Here is an 18,979-nt window from a genome sequence, read left to right as displayed (position 1 = left end):
TAAAAAAATAGAGTCAAGAAAACATAATTTTTCAGAATACTTTAAGGTTAAACTAATTTTTTAAGCATGGCAGGATCCTATTTGAATTCCATCTTAAATCTTGACTAGGTACTCTTGAACAGGCAAAAATGGGGGGGAAAAACCCATACAAAATGTTATAATTCTGAAACAGTTATATTGAAAAAAGCATTTTCTAGCTAGTAAACAAATAAAATGTAAAGTTCTAAATGGTTCTGTACCATTTTCTAAAGTATATCCTAAGGAATTAGTGTTCAATGACAGGTTGAGAAGGCTATATTCTAAATGGGGGTGAAAGGGGGTGAGTTCAAATGGGGTAAACAAAATTAGATTTCAAAATGCTAACATGCATTGGCTATCTCCAAAAAAGGGATGAGGTGGGAAGATACAATAAATTTTCAAAACTTATTTGAGATAACATTTGTTAAATACTTCACTGGATATGCACTTTAGGATATTTAAGGTTGTTATTTAACATATAGATTACTTAGAGTGTTTTGTTGTTTAACATACAGATAACTTAGTGAAGGCTTTTTCCTCTGAGGCAGAATTTCCCAGTGTGGAGGTATGGGACAGTCCATTGGCAAAAATGTCTTTTCATTAAACCAACCAAAAAGCAAACGAATGCATTATAATTATGGTAAAGAAAGCAACAAGTTTACCTCCTTTAAACCAGAGAAGAATTTATAGATGGAGAAGGAAAAGGGTAACAGGACTAAAATTAATTTTAAGACTGCTGTGCCCCAGAAGTTATTAAAGGGGAAGGAGAAGGGAAGGAAGTGAGTGGCTGAGTTAAGGCTCTAGCCTACCAGAGACATATTCTATGTTACCTCTACCGTGAATCTGCAAACACGGCATTTCCTATTTTAATATTGAGATTCCAGGTGAGATTTCCTTCGAAAAAATAGTCCGGCAGCTTTTAAAAAAAACTACTGATCATGACCAATGATTTCCTTGAGGAAATCCAAAGGACATCAACCAGGCCACGTATGTATTTGCTAAAGTATACAATGTGCACATATCAAACATTTTATATAGCACATTTTCAAGATTGCTCTTGCTAATAATGCTGTCATTTCTTTCTTTTATTCTCTATTTTTTCTTCACTATCCTACTATAAATAGACCACTAAAGAAAAGATTAATATGGAATGCAAAACAATAGGTTTGGCTTTGAAGTGAAGATGAAAAGAATGCAGTAATTATAAAAGGTCAAAGACCTCCAATATACAGTGAAACAGTCGTTAGGAGATAATGAAGAAAGGAGAGCCTAGTACACTTTAAATCAAGTTAGTTGTGTAAATGTTAGATTTGTAATCATATCAAAACCTGAATGACTACTCTGGCATTTAGATACTCCAAGATACTAGTGTGAACTTACACAGTATTTTCTACCAGTTGAAAGTTTGTTGAAAAAACACAAGACAAATTTAAAGGACTCAAGAGGTGTAGTGATATAATTTAACTAATCCTCCAGTTTTATTTGGAACTTAGGTCAGTGATTATTAATCAAGGTTTTTATAACTAATCATGTGGCCTGCTGGTTTTATCTTATAATAAAATATGAACGAGTCTTTCTTCAATGTAAATAAGACTAAACATAAGAACACAGGAATCTCAATGCTGTTACAGAATGAGGGACAGAAATCAACATGAATTATTCCATGAAAACAGATAACCACATGTATAAGCCTCAAACTAGAGAGATATTTAAAATTATGGAAATAAATGCAATACAGAAAATTTAACAGTATACAAAAAGATATTTTAACAACAACAAAAAAAGAAGGGGTGGATATTAAAGTCTGTTCTTCATTGGGCCTAACTGAATAAACAACAAAAATCAGATATCATCATTTCTAAAAAAATCACTATAGTTAATAGACACAGAATATTTCAATACTTTTTGTTAAACAAGAAAATACTTTAAAACAGAAAGAAAAGTTACTCTAATATCAAACAGTATCCCTACAAAATATTCAGTCTTCAAACCTAATAGAATAAATTTTTTTCTGATAGATCCATTCGGCCAAAGACTGGTTTCAAAACTGCAACTCACTGGCTATTCTAATGATTCACACTCGGGTATCAAATTCAAAGCTACTATAATTTGAACAAATGGCATGACAAACCTTTTTGCTGGCAGCTGGTAAAACAATGTTCAATTTTTATCCACATTTCTAGGCAAAACTTGTTGAACTAGATGTGAGACAGGAAAATACTTGCTGCTTTGTATCCTATTTACATTTAAATAAAACGTGTTCATGAAATATGCACATCCGAATTCAAGGATGATTTTGAGCTGGTATGACCTGAAATTCACATCATCTGTCTCTATCCCAGAGTTAAAACTTTAATATTGATAACTATTATCTGTAAATATTTACTTGAACCTTTGACCTCTAAAAGAAGATCTCTATTATAATGTTGATTTTAATATTTAGTATAAAAAATTTATGTATGCAAAATTTTGGAATCCTATCATCAAATAAAAGCATTTCCTTGTAGTTCTAAGTAAATCAAAATCATCGTGTCAGCAATTTGGAGTTTAGTGTATTTTCTGCTGTACTGCCTTTATTGTTTAATAACGTGTAATATAAAAGATGGTAGAACACCAATAAGAAGAAATTGGGTAACCACCCAACTAAATATGTGCTGTCTTACAGGTATATTTAAAGTATGTCAGCTCATACATTTTTGTAAAATTTTTGTAAACGTTGAAGGACTCTCTCTATTTACACATGCACAGCATTCACAACCGTATCAGTACTCCAAAGAAATGTAATATTAAAACAATTACGCTTAATTTTTAACAACTACCTAACTTAACATCCTCACATTGTGACTTCTGAAACTCCCATCACTTGGACCCACTGCATTCATACATGTTTAAAGGAGTATACTAAGTTTTTAATATTGATGAAAATGATTTTGTCTGTTATTTTCTTATCACTTACGTAGTCTATTTCTTGGCATTTTCCCTTCTCCGGCTATCCCTTTAAGGCTTTATTTGTTAAATAGTATATACTATAAAATTAGAATAATGTTGAACTTTCTCCCCTACTCAAATTACCTTGCCAGTAGTTTTCAAATCATACAAGAATAAAACAGCCATTTAGAACAACTGCTGAAGGGTGGGGGGCTGGGAAGTAACATTTTCAGATAATTTATTCTGGAAATGTTTGCATTTTGAGAGTGCTTATAATAGTCAAATTCAGAGCTGTGGTCTCATAACTTTTGACCCATTGTGACACTCACAATGGAATAATATACTCCTGTATCATACCCCTACAATTCCTTTGAACATGACTCCCTAGGTCTGTACAATCATTTCTCTGGTATACATACTTTTAAATGTAAATGCTGTATCGCAAAATATGCACACTTAGATTTTTAAAGATAATGCCAAATTGCACATTCAAAGCCAATATCAACTGACATGTTTACATTAACACTGTATAAGACTACTCAACAATCCTTTAAGATCTGATGGGTAAAAAAGTGTTACTATTTTCTCTACACCAATACAACATTATTATTATTATTATTATTATTGTACTTTAAGTTCTAAGGTATATGTGCAGAACGTACAGGTTTGTTACATAGGTATAAATGTGCCATGGTGGTTTGCTGTACCTATCAACCTGTAGTCTACATTAGGTATTTCTCCTAACGCTATCCCTCCCCCATCCCCCAACCCCCCGACAGGCCCTGTTATGTGATGCCTCCCCCCACCCCACCCCACCTCGTGTCCATGTGTTCATTGTTCAACTCTCACTTAAGAGAAACAACATGTGGTGTTTGGTTTTCTGTTCTTGTGTTAGTTTGCTGAGAATGATGATTTCCAGCTTCATCCACGTCCTTGCAAAGGACATGAACTCATCCTTTTTTATGGCTGCACAGTATTCCATGGTGCCAATACAACACTTTTAATCAGAAAAAAAAAGTGATCTGTCTTTTTTTTTTCTTTTTCTTTCTCTTTCAAGAGACGGGGTCGGCCGGGAGTGGTGGCTCAAGCCTGAATTCCAGCACTTTGGGAGGCCAAGGTGGGTGGATCACCTGAAGTCAGGAGTTTGAAACCAGCCTGGGCAACATGGTGAAACCCCACCTCTACTAAAAATACAAAAAAATTAGATGGATGTGGTGGTGAGCACCTCTAGTCCCAGCTACTCGGGAGATTGAGGCAGGAGAATTGCTTGTATCCGGGAGGCGGAGGTTGCAATGAGCTGAGATTGTGCCATAGAACTCCAGCCTGGGCAACAAGAGCAAAACTCTGTCTCAAAAACAAAAAACCAAAACAAAACAAAACAAAAAAACAAAAAAAAAGAAAGATGGGGTCTCGCTTTGTTGCCCAGGCTGGACTGTAACTCCTAGGTTCAAGTGATCCTCCTGCTGCAGGCTCCCAAGTACCTGGGACTACAGACATGTGACTATATCCAGCTTCTTTGTCCTTTTCTTAAATTGCCCTATCATGTCTTTATTAGTATTGATTCTTAAGGTTGACTATACATCAATCATTTATAAAGCTTTTATTTAAAGCTCATGCTGGAATCTCCAGTCCAAATTTAACCATCTCTGGAAAAAGACCAAAGGAATCATTATTTTTAAAAAGGTCCAGAAGTGATGTTATGTATCATCAGGATTAGGAACAGTCTGTCTGTCTATCTAGGTTTATATATAAAATAATAAGTTGCATAGTTCCCACATATTCCACTTTACAGAATCTCTAAAATTAAGATGTTATTCCTTACAATCTTCCATATTAAAGACCAAAATTATTACATATAGCAGAAAACTAATTAGGTTATAAAAAGTCAAATGGGTTGTCATGGTTACTTGGTTATTTTAGAAAAATGAGAATCTTAAAGAAAATTAGTAGAACATTCACTGTGTTCTACTGACATAAAAATACAACTTTCTAATATTTTTTAAACTAAAGAATAAAATTCTGAAACAAAATTTGTCAGTAATGTCAACTTGTGGTCAATGCTTTAAAAATCCAGTCTAAAAGCAACATTTATCAGATTAAACATTTGTGAAGTGCTATTAGCTCAGGTATATCTTAGATTGGCAAATTTGGTAATTACTATAAGTTATCTGAAACCTAAATATTTCCAAAGAGTACCATTTTTGTCCAAAACTTATCAGGGTAATTTATATAACAAGTTATATACTATATTAGTTATACGGAAAGATTATAACAGCACAGTAGTTGAGAGCATCACTTTGAAATAAGGCATACTTTGGGATTCAAATTCTGGTTCTGTTAACTTGTATCTGTGTGACTATGGACAAATTACTCACCTGTTTCTAAATTTAGACATGTTAAACTTATGAAGTGGCAATCTAGCTCCATGGGTAACATGCTAAACACCTTCTTTTTTCTCATTCCATTAATGAGTTGGCTCTCAACCAGGGGAGATGGTATTTGGCAATATAGAGGCATTTTTGGTTGACACACTGGGGATGGGGGTAACGAGGCTGTAGATATCTAATGTGCAGAGGCAGAGATGCTGCTAAACATCCTACACTGCATGGAACAGGAACCCCACCCCCCAAAATTTATCCAGTGCAAAACGTCAATAACGTTAAGGGTGAGAAACCTTGCTTTGATGAATACATTAAGAATCATTTGTAGTTGCTACATAAAACTAACTGTGTGATGTGCTTTTTTACTTTCATTCTGAGTTTACAGTGAAAATTACCAGAGGCTATATGGCACGTGATGACAACTCACTGGATGATTTATGGATTATGTATTTGTGTATTCTAGGATTACAACATTTTGTTTGAAATCCTAAAATGGTAAATACCAAATAGTTGTAACCAACATAAACAAAAGCTCTTTAGGGCCCTGGAATTTTTTAAGTTATAGAGCAGTCCTAACACCCAAAATTTGAAAACTGCTTTTGTAGATACACACATCCTGATCATAAGACCAGGAAATGCTAGCAAGTGAGATGAGTATGCTAGAGGAAAAGTAGTAGCCTATTAAGGAGATAGGTAGACAGTGATGTCACCCTGTCATGTTACCAGTCAACAACTATTTACTGAGCACCTATTATGGTAAAGCACTATACTGGGTTCCACTTTAAAAGAATGTCTTCACTCTTACATTAATAGGCCGTTTTTCACTTCCAATCTCGTTTCCACCAATCAGCTTAGAAGGTTCCTTTAAAATTTTTTTTTTTTTTAAATCATTGTGGGTACACAGTAGGTGTATATATTTATGGGGTACATCAACTGTAACACAAAGGTGTTACACAATCCAATTATACTCTTAGTTTTTTTTAATATACAATTAAATTATTTTTGACTATACACACTCTGTTGTCCTAATACTAGGTCTTATTAATTCTTTCTATTTTTGAACCCATTAACCATTCCCCCTCCCCACCACCACCACTCTTCCCAGACTCTAGTAACCATCTTTCTACCCTCTATCCCCATAAGTTGCATTGTCTTAATTTTTAGCTCCCACAAATAAATGAGAACATGTGAAGTTTGTCTTTCTGTGCCTGGCTTATTTCACTTAACAAAATGACCTCCAGTTCCACCCATGTTGTTGCAAATGACAGGATCGCATTCTTTCTTATGGTTGAATAGTACTCCACTATGTATATGTACCACATTTTCTTCATCCATTCATCTGTTGATGGATACTTGGGTTGCTTACAAATCTTGGCTATTGTGAATAGTGCTGCAATAAACATGAGAGTGCAGATATCTCTTTGATGTATCAATTTCTTTTCTTTTGGGTATATATCTAGCAGTGGAATTGCTGGATTGCATGGTAGCTCTATTTTTAGCCTTTTGAGGAACCTCCGAACTGTTCTCCATAGTGGTTGTACTAATCTACACTTCCACCAACAGTGTATGAGGGTTCCCTTTTCTCCACATCCTTGCCAGCATTTGTCATTGCCTGCCTTTTGGATAAAAGCCATTTTAAATGGGGCGAGATGATATCTCATTGTAGTTTCGATTTGCATGTCTTAGAAACAATAATATTGGACACCTTTTCATCAACTTGTTGCCACTTGTATGTCTTCTTTTGAGAAATGTCTCTTCAAATCTTTTGCCCATTTTTAGATCGGATTATTATATGTTTTCCCACAGAGTTGTTTGAACTCCTCATATATTCTAGTTATTTATTCCTTGTCAGATGGATAGTTTGCAAATATTTTCTCCCACTCTGTGGGTTATCTCCTCGCTTTGCTGATATTGTTTCCTTTGTTGTGCAGAAGCTTTTTAATTCGATGTGATCCCATTTGTCCTTCTTTTTTTTTTTTTTTTTGACACGGGTCTCCCTCTGTCACCCAGGCTGGAGTGCAGTGGCCCGATCTCGGCTCACTGCAAGTTCTGACTCCCGGGTTCACGCCATTCTCCTGCCTCAGCCTTCCGAGTAGCTGGGACTACAGGCGCCTGCCACCATGTCCAGCTAATTTTTTGTATTTTTAGTAGAGACGGGATTTCACTGTGTTAGCCTGGATGGTCTCAATCTCCTGACCTAGTGATCCGCCCACCATGGCCTCTCAAAGTGCTGGGATTACACGCATTAGCCACTGTGCCCAGCCCCATTTGTCCATTTTTAGCTTTGGTTGCCTATGCTTGTTGGGTATTACTTAAGAAATCTTTGCCCAGACCAATGTCCTGGAGAGTTTCCCCAGTGTTTTCTTGTAGTAGTTTCATAGTTTGAGGTCTTAGATTTCAGTCTTCAATCCATTTTGATTTTTGTATATGGTGTGAGATAGGGGTCTAGTTTCATCCTTCTGTATACGAACATCCAGTTTTTCCTGCACCATTTATTGAAGAGGCTGTCCTTTCCCCAATGTTTGTTCTTGGCACCTTTGTCAAAAATAACTTCACTGTAGATATGTGCATTTCTATCTGGGTTCTCTGTTCTGTTCCACTGGTCTATGTGTTTCACTGATCTATGTGTCTGTTTATATGCCAGTACAATGCTATTTTGATTACTATAGCTCTGTAGTATAATTTGAAGTCAGGTAATGTGATTCCTCCAGTTTTTTCTTTGCTCAGGATAGCTTTGGTTATTCTAGGTCTTTTGTGGTTCTAAACAAATTTTAGAATCACTTTTTCTATTTCTGTGAAGAATGCCATTGGTATTTTGACAGGGATTACATTAAACCTATAGATTGCTCTGGGTACAATGGACATTTTAACAGTATTGATGCTTTCATTCCATGACCATGGAATATGCTTCAATTTTTTTGCATACTCTTCAATTTCTTGCATCAATGTTTCATAGTTTTTATTGTAGAAATCTTTTACTACTTTAAGTTAATGTCTAAAAGCCGGGCGCGGTGCCTCACGTCCGTAATCTCAGCACTTTGGGAGGCCGAGGGGGCGGATCACCTGAGGTCAGAAGTTCAACCAGCCCTGCCAACATGATGAAATCCCATCTCTACTAAAAGTACAAAACAATTAGCTGGGTAGGCCGGGTGCTGTGGCTCACACCTGTAATCCTGGCACGGTGGGAGGCCAAGGTTAGTGGATCACCTGAGGTCAAGAGTTTGAGGCCAGCCTGGCCAACATGGTGAAACCCCATCTCTACTAAAAATACATTAAAAAAAAAAAAATTGGCCAAGCTTGGTGGGGAGGGAGGGAGGGAGGGGGGAGGGAGGGAGGGAGGGAGGGAAGGAAGGAAGGAAGAAGGAAGGAAGGAAGGAAGGCAGGCAAGAAAGAAGAAAAGAAAAGAAGAAAAGAAAAGAGGAAAGGAAAGGAAAGGAAAAAGAAAAGAGAGAAAAGAGAAAGAAAAGAGAAAGAAAGGGAAAGGGAAAGGGAAAGGAAAGGACAGGAAAGGAAAGGAAGAAAAAGAAATGACATAAAAATAGTAAGATTTTTGGTAAGAACAAAGTGATAAAATACTAGCAGAGAGATAAAAGATAGAGGTGGTCATCAAGTAGAATACCACAAACATCATTTATCACACTAACATATTTTAGAAAATAATTTAGGAAGAAAGACAGAATATTTCTTAAAATTTATGATAGGTGTCAAACATCTTAAGAAGCAGAACAGATTTAAATAGAGTAAGTCAAAAGCAAGGTAATCTATTAAGGGGTAAAAGTCCTAAAAATGTAACTTTCAGTGATACTTATCCCACCCATCAGTAAATCGATTTTTAAAGTCTCTCTTCTTTCTTACTAGGTACTCAGAGTAAGGCATTAAAAAAAAAAAGATTTCTCCAGGTCACAGCAAATAAATATAGATAAATTAAAATTTAATGAAAATGTTAACAAAACTTAAGGCCAGTATTACCTCTATTTTCAAATAGAATCATAGCTAAGCACTAGTGCTTAGAATCACACTAAGCACTAGCTAAGCACTAAGCATTACTAAAAGGGCAAAAAAGCAGGTATGAGAAAGTGGAGGTGGGTATGTATATAAAACAAGGTTAAATCAGGAAATGCTCTAGATGCAACAACTGTCCCAGCTTCCATATATCCATAATTTAAAATTCATAACTCAAAAATCCCAAAATATACTTTGATGAAAAATACACAATAATTTAAGGTCAGCGGATAAAGGCTTAAGATTTGATAGTTACCCAGGAAAAAGGGGGGAAAACCACTTTGGTTATAGAGATAGTATATATTTTAACTTTTTCAAATCTGATTTAGATTATACAAAAGTATTCCAAAAGATGAGTATTAAGGATTAAATTGAGAAAAATAATTTGATATATGTCTGCTTTATAAACATGAATATTATGGAATATCTTGTATGTAAGCACACATGTATAAACAGATATAACTGTGCTTCTCCGACATTATTAAAAATGATGTAATTAAATGATACATTCAGTCACAAATATCCCAACGTCAGTAATAAATAAATAAAGCAGATAAATGTATCCCAGATGGAGGAAAAATGGTTATGGTTTTAATAATCATTATGAATACCAAATGAGCTAAAAGATGCATAATCTAACTTAGCATCTTGGGCTTAGGTAGAGACAGCAACTGTACAGAACCTGAAGGTGCTATGGTTTGACTATGTGCCCTGAAGTTCAACGTAGAAACTTGCTCCGTATAGTAAGAATATTAAGAGGTTGGGAGGAGGCAGGCGCAGTGGCTCATGCCTGTAAACCCACAACTTTGGGAGGATGAAGTGGGCGGATCGCTTGAGGTCAGGAGTTCGAGACCAGCCTGGCCAACATAGTGAAACCCCATCTCTACTAAAAATACAAAAATTAGCAGGGCATGATGGCGCATGCCTATAGTCTCAGCTACTTGGGAGGCTGAGGCAGAAGAATTGCTTGAACCTGGGAGGCAGAGGTTGTGGTGAGCTGAGATCGTGCCATTGCACTCCAACTCGGGGAACAGGCAAGACTCCAGCTCAAAAAGAAGGGAAAAAAAAAAAATCTAATGAAATCTAGAAGCTTGTTAGAAATGCAAAATTCTACCCCAGACCTACCGTCATAAACATTAAGTGATTCATTCGCACAGAACAGTTTGAGAACCACAGCCTTGGGTGGTGATAGTCTCAGTACCCAAAGTTAGAGAATCTGAAGAAGGCAGAGCCCAAACAGCAAACTTGAAAATACTAGTTGAAGTCCTTTTATCTCAAGTTTTTCCTCCTAATATTAAACCTTGAAGGTTTTAGAGTTTTATAAAGAAGGCAGTATTCCTTAACAAAGTGATCTTCCTAACTTGGGTTTCATGTCCCTCCAATCCAATCCTCTACATTGCTATCTGCCTTTTACCTCTACTTTGTCTTTTGTTTCCCCTGTTTCAATGGCTCTCTACCTGAAGTCCAAATTCCTTACTATGAAATACAAGGGTCTTCAAAACCTGACCCTTGCCCACCTTTCCCCATTTCTGCATATACTCCCTCTACCAGAAGTCTGAAAACCAGGGGAATCACCGAAGCAGCTGGGTATTTTTTAAAGCTTTTCGGGAGATCTAAAGAACAGTAGTGGCTAGAATCACTGTCCTCTCTTAAACTAAACTATCTGTCATACTCCCAAGTAAAAGCAAACACATATCGTAGTCCCTCTGTATACCTTCTTTTCATACCTCGCCCTGTCTTATGGGATGAATTCACGGCCTCTCTTAAACACTCAAATTATCATCTCTTCTTTGAAGGAAGACCTCTTTGCTTCCTTTCCCCTACAGGCAAATGAAATTGGTGTTTCTTGCACTTTGCTTCCATAGTATCTTGTGCTTGTATCTGTTACAGCACAGCCTACACTGTTCATGAAGCAGACTGTCTAAATGTTTGTTCTACTAAACACTGATTTCATTTGAAGGCAGGGATTGTATCCTATTCATCTTTATATTCTCTGTGATTAGGCAGAGACTATAAGTTAATAGATATGCAATAAATGTTTACTGAAAATACCCTGAATTTTCTGGAGCCTGCTGAATGGACCAGGAGTGATGTAAAATAAAACAAAATCAAAACAATACCTTCCTACCTACCATCTTCTTTCATTTACAAGAGGAAAAACTTTTTCATTCTATTTAATTCCACATTTACAACAAACAAAAGTCAGATTCATATATAAAATAAACCGCATACAAACTGAAATAAAAATTTCACTTGAAGTAGATTAATCAACCTAACAATGACAATTGGATGCTTTCCAGTTTTAATAGTAAGGGTAGAAGAAAACAAGAGGATTCTGGATGTCTGAAAAGAGTACTGGTAGGAGGAAACAAAGTACAGAAAAGGGATTGTAGTGAGTTAAAACCATCACAAATCCTAAGAGGGATTCAACAGAAAAAGTCCAGTTGGTGAACTACAATAGGGTATGCATATTAATTATATTAAAATATGGATATAAATTTCAGGAATCCAGGGTGGGGTAAGGGTGGTAGGAGACAGCAGTTAAAAAAAAAAAAAGTAATAAACTGACTGGGCGCAGTGGCTTACGCCTGTAATCCCAGCTACTCAGGAGGCTGAGGCAGGAGAATCGCTTGAACCTGGGAGACAGAGGTTGCAGTAAGCCGAGATCATGCCACTACACTCCAGCCTGGATGACAGAGCGAGACTCCGTCTCAAAAAAAAAAACAAAAAAAGGTAATAAACCTTCCAGTACTATTTGCTCCCAAAACCAAAAACTACTATTTTAAAAAATGTAGTAAACCGGAGAATGGATTACCAAAATAGTGACATCAGAAGACAATGAAATACTTCATAAACTTTACTACTAGGAGTACTAGGAAAAACCAAAGTACTTCCATCCTGCAACTGTTTTTTCTCATATTTACTTAATGATCTATAAATATCTGTATTTTGATATATATAAAATTTCATCCCAAAGGAATTTATTAAGGTATCAACTACACAGATAAAACCTGGGAATCATTTTCCAGATAAGCAACTTCTTAAATGGAAAGATACACTAAAATAATAATAATAATAATATAATAATAATAATAATAATAATAGTAATAGTAATTATTTCTTTGAATCTTAAGGACAATGTATAATCTGTAGTCATTTCTGTGCCACTAGACTTAACCATTAATTTGTAAAAATCCAAGACAGAGAATGCAGAACAGCAAAAGCCAAAACATTTTTCTTTCTTTTTTTTTCTTAAGACAGGGTTTCACTCTGTCGCCCAGGCTGGAGTGCAGTAGCACAATCATGGCTCATTGCAGCTTCGACTTCCTAGGCTCAGGTTATCATCCCACCTCAGCCTCTGGAGTAGTTGGGACTACAGGCACATGGCACCCTACCCAACTAATTTTTTGTGTTTTTTGTAGAAACGGGGCTTTGCCATGTTGCCCAGGCTGGTCTCGAACTCCTGGTCTCAAGCAATCCTGCCTCAGCCTCCCAACATGCTGGGATTACAAGTGTGAGCCACTGTACATGGCCCTAAAGATTTTTCAAAATTTTCTATTGCTGCCCCTAATGTCAAAACTTCAATACAGATAAAGCTAAGTATATCTAATGATTAACCAAATTGTGTTTCATTGCAAATGCCAGTATGGTCTTTTAAGAAACAAAAACATGTTTTAACTAAAAATATAGCCAAAAGTGATCCCTGGGCTCTTTAAAGGGAAGTTGAATTATCTTATGGACTAATTTCTCTGAAAAAATCCAAATACTAAATCTATAACTTATATTTGGAATATGGGTACCTATAAAGAACATATAACTGGGATAAGTGATCTAACTTTCACCATGTTTTGCTTTTTAAAAAATATCTATCAAAAATATCATATTTAGTGAACAGAAAAGAGAAGTATCTAAAATTATTTTATTGCTCTTCATAACACAAATGCCTATGAAAGAGGAGGCAGGTGAAATTACTAAATATTCCCAATTCTGGGAAAATATCAAGAAATGTTCCAAAGTCCAGGAAATATAAAGTGAGAACATTCTTGATATAGTTTTTAAAAAAACTTTGACTAGAGCTAAACCTACAATTTTCAAAGACTTAGTATAAGTATGTTAATTTTTTAAAAGCTAAACTGATAATCTGATGCTACAGGGGCTACTAACGCTTACCTCAAGGGAACCTACTGCAGATAAAGTCCCGTCACTTGCACAGTCCTTTCAGCTGCCTGCCAGTTGTTTCTGTGGAAGGGAAAGCCTGATGAGTGAGAGCCCTATGCCATACTCCTTTGGAGTGTCAGGGTGCCTGCAGAGAACTGCACGCAACTGTCTACCTAGAGATTTCTAGATGCTTTCAATAACACAGAACTAAAAAGATGCCACCTTTGAAGTTCCCTTTCTTCTGAACAGTGAAACAAAATGCCTAAGAGTCTCTGAGTGCTAATGAACTACTGGTATTATCAAGGTGATAGGTCTATACTAACCAAGTAGAAAAAAGACAAAAATGGATCAAGTAGAAATAAGATTGACAGGGAAAATACACACACACACACACCACACACACACACACACACACACGTGACAGAACTGTATCATCCAAGGAGAGAAAAGGCTATATCCACAAGAGTCAAGCTGTAACATCAACAAATGAATGCTAAAACCCACGGAACGTCCTGTCTACCCATTTTTAAAAGATGTCAAGTATATCACGCTCAGAGTAAATTATACCATGGATCCAAATGCCCGCTTGTAAAATTCCAGATATTTTCTTGGTGGATCAGTAAATGGGTAAAAGGGGGAGGGATTAAGAGGGGAGGGAATTCTTCAGATTTTTTAAAATACAAAAAGTGAAAACCGGCAGCATGATTCCATAAGAAATTCTAAAAAGAGGGAAAAAATGTGTATCTATATCTCAGAAAGTACATAAACTCTTACTAAGGATCAAACTAAAACAGAAATAATAGAAAACTGGGAAACACAACATACTTAAGAACCACCTTCCTCTCACAGAATTATGAATGGCTAATAACTGTCTTCAGTAAGAATATATATACATTATTCATTTACAAGTTCAGCTACATAACCAAAGAAACTGTATTTTCTTTCTAACGCCAAATGCAATCTTCAATCTGAATGTTGTGCTTCGTAAGGCAGAACAAAACATTCCTATAAGAAACTTTAAAAGCATTAACCTTTAGCAAAAGAACTGATGAAGAAACGAAAAACTAATTACAACGGTGATTCCAGCTTTTACTTTAATAGCACCATATTTAAAATGAAATTACTTACCTCTGATTCTTTGTCACTTAAAGATCCCAAGCTTCCAAAACTGTGATTAGAGCTTTCGTTATTTGTTGAGGCCTGTTAAAGATTTTTTAAAAAGTAAAAATTAGGAGTAATTTTTTAAAGCACTGGGAATAATTTTAAACAAACATATTACAAAGTACATAATCTATCTTCATAAATAAAGTATAATTCTTTTAAACGAGGAAGCCAAATGAGGTAAAAATAAGAAATATTAAATTCTTAACACTATAAATACTCTGAAAAGTTTTATAAAGTCAATAAACTTCCGCTGTGTTTTAGGAACTGACTTCTATTAGCTGGTTTTTTAAATCCCAGTTCAAAAGCAAAGGAATTGAGCCATTGTCAGGATGACAAGATACCTAAAATTATTACCCAATGTATTAAAAACTAATGCTACCTTTGGTTGAAAGTACTATTTGGGCTCTTCACGTCCCTTCACAATTATGAAATTCCATCACGTTTGAAACACACCTCTTTGCCTTTCTCCATATTAACAAACTGTCTTTTTTTTTTTTATTTGTTTTAACTCAATCTCTTCAAAAAACTCTTTGACCATCTTGACCATTTTAATTAACTGCTTTGCTCAAGAATTTCTCCATTTCCTTGACAGTATTCTTGAACTGTAACAAAGAAAAAAGAGCTAACGTTCTGTAGGATGATGTCTGCTTTGTTTCCAATATACTTCTATGATGCTTCTATGTTTCTGTGACTTTTTTGTACCATCAGTACATCAGATCAAAGTCTTCCAGAAATGCTTAGACAAGGAGGCTGACAGATCATGGCATATATGCCAAAGATGAGGCAAGAATTAACATTACATACAGGCAAGCCAATTGATATCCTCATGTTTCACCTCCACTTGTAACAAGAGTGGCTGCTAATCCTACTATTAACAGGTTGCAAGTTGGACTATAATTATATAATTGAAATTAGATGAATTTCCAAAGTGACAACTCTGAGCCATTGCATACATGCCCAGTACTATGCTGGATACTGTAAAAGCTGCTGTCAACAGAGGATAGCACTTGAACTAATTACAATTCAAGTAGTACTGGGAATAAGTTATAATCTAATTATGGCAAGATTATCAAATTTGAAACAGCAGCAATTAAGAAGTAACACATTAGAAAGATTCTAGGACAATAAGGGCAGTGGCAAAGTGTCTGAGCATCTGTAAATACCCACCAAAATAATGTATAAAACTAAATAGTAAACCAAAAACCCATGGGCAATATTTACAACAAAACTAGATGACAAGAATCTCCATGAATCCCCCTCAAAACAGCAGATTTAAACAAGTCAACAACAACCATAGATAATGTATGGTATCATTATCAATATGGGAGGAAACAGTAAGAAACAGATGTCTGATAACCGAAAACAAAAGACACCTAAAACAGTCAACAAGCAGGTACAGAAGCTAGGTTAACTTAAGTACAGAAGGGTTTTGCACTTTCAATTAGTGACTTAAGAGGGAGGAGTCCACGGTTACGTCTAAGAAGTGAGAGCAGTCTGGCCTCTATGAATCCATAAACTGATCTTTACATAACAGGGTGGTACAATGAGTATAAATTATTGGGTGTGGAATGAAAATTGAGCACTATATAGGTACAATTACAATAATGGAAAGAGAATATTCAGATAAAGCAGAGAGGGAAGGTCGCCTAGCAAACTCAGAAAGCAAATGCCACAGTTTTGAAGCATGCCTAAAAACAGCAGTAGAGAAAGCCCTGTAAGAAAAGCCATCCTGAACCACACCTGTTATTTAAGTGTTTAGGAAATCCAATTTCACATGAAAGTAGGCAAAAGAAAATTATGTAGGTCATAAAGGTATAAGAAAAAGAAAGTAAGATACAGAATAACATCCAGATAATAAAAGCATATCAGAAACACACATCCACAAAATAGGTAAAAACTGTAACCTACTATTTTAAAATGAGCTAAAAGATATTACAAAAATGACTCAAGACATGAAGCAACTATATAAATCAGATTTCAAAAAACTCGGAAATAAGGTAACAAAACTCAAGAAAGCATTAAAAATAAAAGAAAAAGTTTCAGAAATAAAAAGTAAATCTGAATGAACCCAAAAGCAAATATATACAGTAGATAATGCTTTAAAAGATAACTAGAAGGCGAAAAACAGGAACATTTTTGAAATCAAAAGAAATGAAGAGATAAAAAGGATTTGAGAGTAAGCAACAGCTGATGAAGCAACAAAGATCAATATACAGATAACAGAAGACCCTAAAAACTACTAAAGCCAGAAAACAGTAAAAACTGTAATTCAAGAAAATGTTTCTGATGGCTAGGCTGGGCACGGTGGCTCCCGCCTGTAATCCCAGCACTTTGGGAGGCTGAAGCGGGCGGATCACCTGAGGTCAGGAGTTCGAGACCAGCCTGACCAACATGGTGAAACCCTGTCTCTACTAAAAATACAAAATTAGCCAGGCATGATGGTGCACACCTGTAATTCCCAGCTACCTGGGAAGCTGAGGCAGGAGAATCACTTGAATCTGGGAGGCAGAGGCTGCAGTGAGCCAAGATCACACCATTGCACTCCAGCCTGGGCAACAAGAACAAAACTCCATCTCAAAATAAAAAGAAAATAAATGTCTCTAACATTTTCAGTTGTCAGGCTCTTGTTGTCAGTTGTTGTTCTTTAAATGTTCAATTGAAAAAATTGAAATTACTGACAGAGCACCATGCACACCTAAGAGTAACAACCCAGAAAGCGAACATCAAAGGCAAACACTTTATGCCAGAAGAAAATGGAGTGACATAAGCTATTCAAGGAAAGAAAACAAAAGCAAAGTGTTTTATATTTAGTGAAATCTATTTTAAGCACATGGAAAGCATAGATACACGGTTACCAAAACTGCAAGAATTAGGGAATCCTGCTCCCATGAGCCTTTCCTAAAGAATCTACTATAGAACAAGCTTAAGACAACCAAAATGAATAGTTTATCAGTCTAAGAATTGAAGGCAAGCAATAATATGACTTATTGTTGATCAAGATTAAATGATAATGACAAGGGAGAGGATATAATAGTTAATGACTAAATGCATACAATATTCTTAAAACTAGGGGATGGAAAGCATATTTTTCAGTATCCACTTTGTTCATTGTGCTAATGTTATTTTGAGACCACTATGTGTGTGAAATACAGAATAAGGTAAAATAATTAAGGGATATCCAATTCTATCCTCTGCTTTATATCTTCGAGAATCATAATTCATAGTATAAAGATGCATATGAAAAAAACCTTATAATCCTGAGTTTGAATTGGAAATATCAATAAAAAATCATGAAATATTTTTATCTTTTAAAACAAATAACAAAAATACAAGTAGGTAGGTAGATGAATAAGATTCCACCACCAGTAAAAACAGAATACCTTATTTTCTACAGATAACTATAAATTCTGGAAAAAAAAGATTTAAAAAAACCACCACCCAAACCAAAAGTAGGCAGCATCTAAGTACAAGACAACACTTAGAAGGGAACAGAGGCCGGGTGTAGTGCCTCATGCCTGTAATCCCAGCACTTTGGGATGCCGAGATGGGCAGACTTCTTGAGGTCATGAGTTCAAAACCAGCCTGGCCAACATGGTGAAACCCGTCTCTACTAAAAATACAAAAAATAGCCGGGTGTCGTGACGCATGCCTGTAATCCCCGCTACTAGGGAGTCTGAGGCAGAACTGCTTGAACCTGGGAGACAGAGGTTGCAGTGAGCAGAGATCGCACCACCGTATTCCAGCCTGGGCAACAGAGCAAGACTCTGTCTTTAAAAAAAAAAAAAAAAAAGGAAGAAGAGGAAGAGGAAGAAGAAGGGAATAGATCTAGGTAGGTTTCCTGTTTTTACAGCTTTTGCTGAGGGGAAGGTCCCAGAGATCAAAGCTGCACAGACAGCAGTTGAAACCAAGATCAAAATCTGTAGTCTCACTGGCTTGAAAAACAACTTTCGCGCTTCCAAAGAGGCTGCAAAGTAAGGAGGGATATGCTGGAAAATAAAGATCCACAAAGGGAGAGTCCTAAATTCTCCATATCAACTCTGCCTACTTCTCTGGCTGGTCAGTGATCTATGAAAAAACGGAGCAGACAATAAGCAGCCTAGATAAAACAACTAACAGGGATGTCAGTGCTGCCCTCTGCAGGGAAACATAGTTTAAATTTCAGTCTAGCCAAGTTAACTGCCTCCTAAAACAAAGAAAAATAAAAAAGTCTCCAAAGTCACTGTAATGTGTCATTCACAGTGTGCAGGATACAATAAAAATTTGTAATCATATGAAGAAACAAGAAAAAGTTACTCATACTCAAGAGGAAAGACAATCAATAGATACTA

At 35.9% G+C, this 18,979-nt stretch overlaps 1 protein-coding gene across 1 annotated transcript in view; it reads right to left on the bottom strand.

Moving 5' to 3' along the window:
• The window catches only part of TLK1 (tousled like kinase 1), a 163,805-nt gene that overhangs the window by 73,082 nt on the left and 71,744 nt on the right, over positions 1-18,979 (bottom strand). The window contains exon 3 of the mRNA XM_033231161.1: positions 14,616-14,687. Coding sequence (XP_033087052.1) covers positions 14,616-14,687 — 72 coding nt within the window. The remainder of the gene's footprint in view (positions 1-14,615; positions 14,688-18,979) is intronic.

Source organism: Trachypithecus francoisi, unplaced genomic scaffold, assembly GCF_009764315.1.
Source record: "Trachypithecus francoisi isolate TF-2019V2 unplaced genomic scaffold, Tfra_2.0 Lachesis_group13, whole genome shotgun sequence".
Classification (NCBI taxonomy): Eukaryota; Metazoa; Chordata; class Mammalia; order Primates; family Cercopithecidae; genus Trachypithecus; species Trachypithecus francoisi.
The sequence above is the reverse complement of the archived record's forward strand: the minus strand, read 5'-3'. Positions and strand labels throughout refer to the sequence as shown.